This window comes from Rhinoraja longicauda, chromosome 33, assembly GCF_053455715.1.
Source record: "Rhinoraja longicauda isolate Sanriku21f chromosome 33, sRhiLon1.1, whole genome shotgun sequence".
Lineage (NCBI taxonomy): Eukaryota > Metazoa > Chordata > Chondrichthyes > Rajiformes > Arhynchobatidae > Rhinoraja > Rhinoraja longicauda.
The window spans coordinates 9,291,400-9,297,399 of record NC_135985.1 but is presented as its reverse complement, the minus strand read 5'-3'; the positions used below and the strand labels follow the sequence as shown (position 1 = coordinate 9,297,399).

Below are 6,000 nucleotides of genomic sequence, written 5' to 3'. Positions count from 1 at the left end.
TTTCGGTCACCCTGTTAAAGGAAGGATGTCGTTAAGCTAGATAGAGTACAGAGTAGATTTATGAGGATGCTGCCAGGAATCAAGGGATTATAGGAATCAAGGGACTTGAACTATAGGGAGTGGTTGAGCAGACCAGGACTTTATATTTTGGATCACAGGAGGCTGAGGGTGATCTTATAGAGATGTATAAAATTATTAAAGGAATAGATAGGGTGAATATTTCACACATACTAAGGGAATCAGAACAAGAGGACATGGTTTTAAGGTGAGGGAGGAAAGATTTAATAGAAACCTGAAGGGCAGCTTTTGGAAGGTGGGTATATGGAATGAGTTACCAGAGAAGGTAGTTGAGGCAGGGAGTGTAACGACATTTAAAAGACATATGGATAGGAAAATGTTTAGAGGGACATGGGCCAAATGCGGGCAGTTGGGATCAGCATAGATGGGGCATCTTGGTCGGCAAGGGGGGCCTGTTTCCATGCTGTATGACTATGATTACAAGGATCCCCAGCATCCAGGCCATACGGTCTTTTCACTGCTACCATCAGACAGGAGGTACAGAAGCCTAAAGTCCCACACCACCAGGTTCAGGAACAGCTACTTTCTTATAACTATCAGGTTCCTGAACCAATTTGCACAACTCAAATCCTAGCTTGTTGACAGAACACTGTCACCCACCTTTTGGTCTAGACCAGTAAGGACTTGTTTTTTCTCCCAATTATGATTTTGCACTAATTACATTTTTGTTGCAGTCTTCTTTTAGAATTTTGTGTGTATAATTTGTTTTTGTGTGTGTTCATCCAGGTCTGTGTGACTATGATACAGCTGCAAGCAAGATTTTCATAGCACCTGTACCACACCGCACTTGTACATGTGACAATAAACTCAACTTTACAATATATGCAGGCACTGTTCTGCTCAAAAAGAAACAATGGTAGCAAAATGGAATATCTGAGGTAACTGCAGTAAGCAAATCTAAAGCCAAATACTCCTGCAAAGTTGGCTGTGGCTGTGGCTGTAAAAATCACAACACAAGCAGATTTTGGACAGCACAGTAATTACAGTATGGCACTGGCAATATCACAAACATAAGTCCATTGGGAGCGCGCTGAAGTATCTCAGATGTATTATTTATTGGAAATGTTCAGTTAATAACCATCATCTATAAGGGAACGTGCAATTGTACAGAGTGGCAAACACCATGGAAAATGTGGTGTCACAGATTGCTCCGTCTGACTTCACAAGATCTTTTGCAAAATGGAATATCTTGTAAGAATTCAACAATAAGTGATCAGGTTATTTGCAAACATGAACACCATTATGCAGGTCAATACTGTTGCTGTTATCAATATTCAACGCAGAGAGTCTAGTCTGTCAATCCTGGATAATCAATACATCTCTTGTGCCAAGCCTCAGAATATCTCTATACTTTTCAAAACAGATCCTGAACAGAGATAAAATAAGACGTTGTCCACAAGAGAGTAAATCACCAAGTACATTAGACTGCTGATGCTTTTTTAATAGGCAGTTTTGCAAGATGACAAATTACTGGCAATTTCAAGAGGGAGATGATTGACCTAGAAGTGACATGTGCCATAATCTACCCTGAAATAATAATGGATATTCAGCTGTGTAGATAGATTTTAATTAAATTAGACGTTCTACAATGCTGCTCTATTGAGTCAAAATATACTGCTCTATTATAGAACAGTGCAATAAATGGAAAGGTGTTCTTTACACAAGAAACTTGCTCTATATATGACAGATGTTCAATAGAGAATATGTACACAGTAAAACTGTTAGTTATGTACAGCATTCCTAGAATTGTGAAACAGTAGTTGATGCACTTTAGAAAGTCATAAATGTGCATTATTTTACCAGTCTTCACTCTAAAAATTGTAAACACAAATGAAGGCTATGCATTTTTTTGTAATAAAATATAAATTTGAAGCAGTGATGAAGTGTTTTCAATTGCACATAAGATGTGACATTGGGTCTTGATAAGGCTTAATCTTCATTTTATAGGTAAGGGATGGTGGTGGGTTCAAAATAAGGCTTGTTTCAAATTTAAATTGCCATTGTTCAAAGTACCTTTCCTCCCCACATTGAGTTTCCTACAAATAATTATTTTCCATTACAAGTTACAGATCAGCATCGTGAACTCCTTCATTGGTTTCTCCTCATTATCCACCTCACCGTAGTGTAAACCCATTTCAATGTCTACTTGTATTTTCCAACAAACCTGTGGAAGATGAGGAGGAACCCAGAAGAAAGTTCTCTTTTACACGTCACAGGTTCAGAATTTACAAACACACCTTCAAGCCAAATCACTGATCTGACAGAATGATAATTTACAAACATAACTTGCAATATGGCACACTTTCCATAGGAAAAATAGTTATTTCCCATTCGTAATGTATATATCTAAAACCTCTCTCAACGTCACCCGACAACAATGACATCTGATTGATCGTGCGTGTGACAGGTGCAGTGGGGTATGGTTGAAAAGGTGCATGTGCATCTGTTTCTTAAAGTTAATTTCATTATAGCATTTCATCAGCACAGTTGCTTAAGTACTTTCCAGTTACAAGCTACAAAACTAATGGAGTACAATACCACTCGATATTTTAAACAGACTTGAGGTAGTTCTGTTGTATTGAAGGAAGGTGGAAGTATTATAAATGCTACACTAAAACATACAATTTCACTTTATAATATTAAATAAGCGAAAGTCCTCTCAGAAAATAAAATTAGATCATTCCATCACAGAGGAGCATGTATCTAAAATACAAGGTACAGGAACTGGTAAGTGATCCCAGGTTCTTTCATGACTCAGTGCTGTGCAAGGATCCTTGGTGAATGTGGTAATAGGCACTCGCAGAGTGTGTAATTGCAGGATTCACCCCAGTGTTTGGGAAAGTTGGGAGTGTGTTATTGATTACGGACACAAGTCTTTCTCAGGTGTTGAGGTAGTCGTGATACTGGAGGCAATGAAATGACAAGCAGAGACATCCTCGTCTGTAGCCAAAGGCTGACTTCTACCAGGGAGGCTCTCTGCACTTTTTAGACATGGCGATTCAGAGTTTCTGTTTGTTAATGTTAAACCATTAACTGAGCTTTGCCAACCCTCACTGCTCTGAAAACCATTGCTGAGTCCGTGGCATTCAACGATCTTCAATTTGCTTTGAGTTTTAGAATGTAGTGATGAATTGTCTTCTTTGACATCTTTGAGATTTTCTGCATCGATGCAGTTCTTTACTCCATTTCCAACAGGAGACAAAGAATTCTCGCAAACCTCAACAGGTCGACTCCCTGCTGCAGGCAAAGCAAGGGTAAGCTTGGTCTGATAATCTTCTTTCTGGGCTTTCGCTGGTATTTCAGCAGAGCACTCAATCTCAAGGTTTTCCTTAGTCTCGCAGTCTTCACTAGGTAACATAATATCCTCACTGGGAAGGTCTTCTATGGATTCTGAAGTAAAGGACTTTGTCAGAAGACCTTCATTACCTTGCGAACCTTGGTTCTCAAGAACAGAATTTCTTTCTGATGCTGATAACTCAGAATGAACAATAACTTCAGCTTCAACTTGATTCAGGCCTGAATGATGATTTTCTTTCTTTGCTGAACCCTGTATGGGAATTTAAGAAAAACAGAACACTTTAGTATTTGGTTCTTCTAATCCTAGTATTTTTAATATTTAGATATCATGTTTTTTTAAGTAGATAAATGATTAGAGAACACAGACTGCGTAAATTTCCTAACTGTCCATACTTAGTGCCATTATAGCACTTGTTGCTGATGTTCCACAGACAATGGGAAAGGCTGCTCGGTACAACAATAAATCACACAACCTCGATGACCAAAAAGCTAACTTGAGGTTAACTTCAAAGGAACACGTGAAAATAGTGCACATTTTGTTCACTTGCTCCCATCTTTGTAATCACGTGATGGTACGATAGTGGCATTGACTAATCAGAGCAATCAATCTCAATTAATAGGCTGTAACTGTTCCAGACTTGGGGGGAAAACTCCACCGTGGAAACCTTTGAGAACCACATATCCTGTTGTTAATCAAGCACGTTATCTAGTTCTTCATCCTTTCAACAAAATATCGAGGCATCTATAATAAATACATGGACATGTTGTAACTGGAAGTTCACCACTGAAATGGAAGTTCACCACTCTCTCTATGACTCAGTGAAACAAATGCACTAATCCTCCCTTGAAAATGCTCAGATTGCAAAAAGAAAACCTCACAAAATTCATCTGGCAGGTTGTAATTTCCAGATTTTCATTACATACCGCTTAAAGCATTGACAATGCACTGAGGCAAAATATGATGACCAATATCAGGCATATCGTTTGAAAAATGGAAAATGCACTTACTTCTATGCACTTCTCACGTGGCGGCGCCTAACGGCAGCGGCTGACTAGCAGTCTGTCCGTTTGTTTTTTTTCCCTTTTTTTGTTGTGTGTCGGTGTTGGGATGGTTTTTATATATATTTTTTCGGTTGTGTATGTGTGGGAGGGGGTGGTGGTGGGGGTGGGGGGGGGGGGACTTTTCTCTTCCTCACGGCGCGGGGTGCGGCTCGGCTGCGGGGCCTAACATCGCCCGCTGCGGCTCGGCCGCTGGACTTTACATCCCGGTGCGGCTTGGCCGCTGGACTTTACATCCCGGTGCGGCTTGGCCGCTGGACTTTACATCCCGGTGCGGCTTGGCCGCTGGACTTAACAGTGCCCAGTGCAGCTCGGCTGCGGGGCTTAACAGTGCCCGGTGCAGCTCGGCTGCGGGGCTTTTCATCGCTGGTGCGGCTCGACCACGGGGCTTAACATCGCCCGGTGCAGCTCGACCACGGGGCTTAACATCGCCCGGTGCAGCTCGACCACGGGGCTTAACATCGCCCGGTGCAACTCGGCTGCGGGGCTTAACATCGCCCGGTGCAACTCGGCTGCGGGGCTTAACATCGCCCAGTGCAACTCGGCTGCGGGACTTTTCACCGCTGGTGCGGCTCGACCACGGGACTTAGCTGCGCAAGGTCGCGGGCCTTTCATCGCCCGGTTCGGCCGCGAGACGTTTCAGCGCCCGGTGCGGGGACTGTGCGGGTCGGTCGGGGACGAGCTGTCTGTCCGTGGGCGTGGGGAAGAGAGTGGAAGTTTTGTTGCCTCCATCACAATGAGGGGGTGTTTGGAGTCACTGTGATGGACGTTTGTGTTGGGGTCATGTGTCTTGTGTTCTTTTTTTTTTCTTTTTTTTTTTCTATGACTGCTATGTAGTTTCGTTCGGTACTTCGGTACCGAACGACAAATAAAGCTCTGTTATGTTATACACAGTCTATTCCTTTTAATTTAATTTTGAATAGGTTGTAACTGTTCTGGACTTGGGGATTTCCCAAAGGTACAGCAGTTGAAAGGCCTGGATATAGTGGATGTGGAGAGGATATTTCCACTAGTGGGAGAGTGTAGGACCAGAGGCCATAGCCTCAGAATAAAAGGACATGCCTTTAGAAAGGAGATGAGGAGGATTTCTTTAGTCAAAGGGTGGAGAATCTGTGGAATTCATTGCCACAGAAGGCTGTGGAGGCTGTCAATGGATATTTTGTACAGTAGATATTGATAGATTAGTACGGATGTCAGGGGTTAAGGGGAGAGGGCAGAATGGGGTTGAGAGGGAAAGATAAATCAGCCCTAAATGAATGACGGAGTAGACTTGATAAGCCGGATGGCCTAATTCGGCTCCTACAACTTGATTATCAATACCCATGTAAACTCAATTGTTGAAAGGTTAACTCGTGTGCTCCTGCTGCCTGCAATGTTCATTGCAGGGTTTTCTGTTTTCATTAGAACAGCATGCAACCCAGTATAAACAACATGAATGGAGAACAATGGGTGAAATCGTCCACTACATAACATTATTGCAGCAATTCTATCAATAATAGCATAGCCTACATAAAATGGAAGTAACAATTACTGGAACATTATATTCATTAAATGAATAAAAGCAGT

General features: G+C 42.0%; 1 protein-coding gene across 1 annotated transcript in view; it reads right to left on the bottom strand.

Moving 5' to 3' along the window:
- Positions 1 to 923: 923 nt before the first annotated feature.
- Positions 924 to 6,000, bottom strand: part of igdcc4 (immunoglobulin superfamily, DCC subclass, member 4) — a 92,310-nt gene continuing 87,233 nt past the window's right edge. Inside the window, exon 20 of the mRNA XM_078427356.1 lies at positions 924 to 3,625. Within this exon, the coding sequence (XP_078283482.1) occupies positions 2,939 to 3,625 (687 nt within the window). The 3' untranslated portion in view covers positions 924 to 2,938. The remainder of the gene's footprint in view (positions 3,626 to 6,000) is intronic.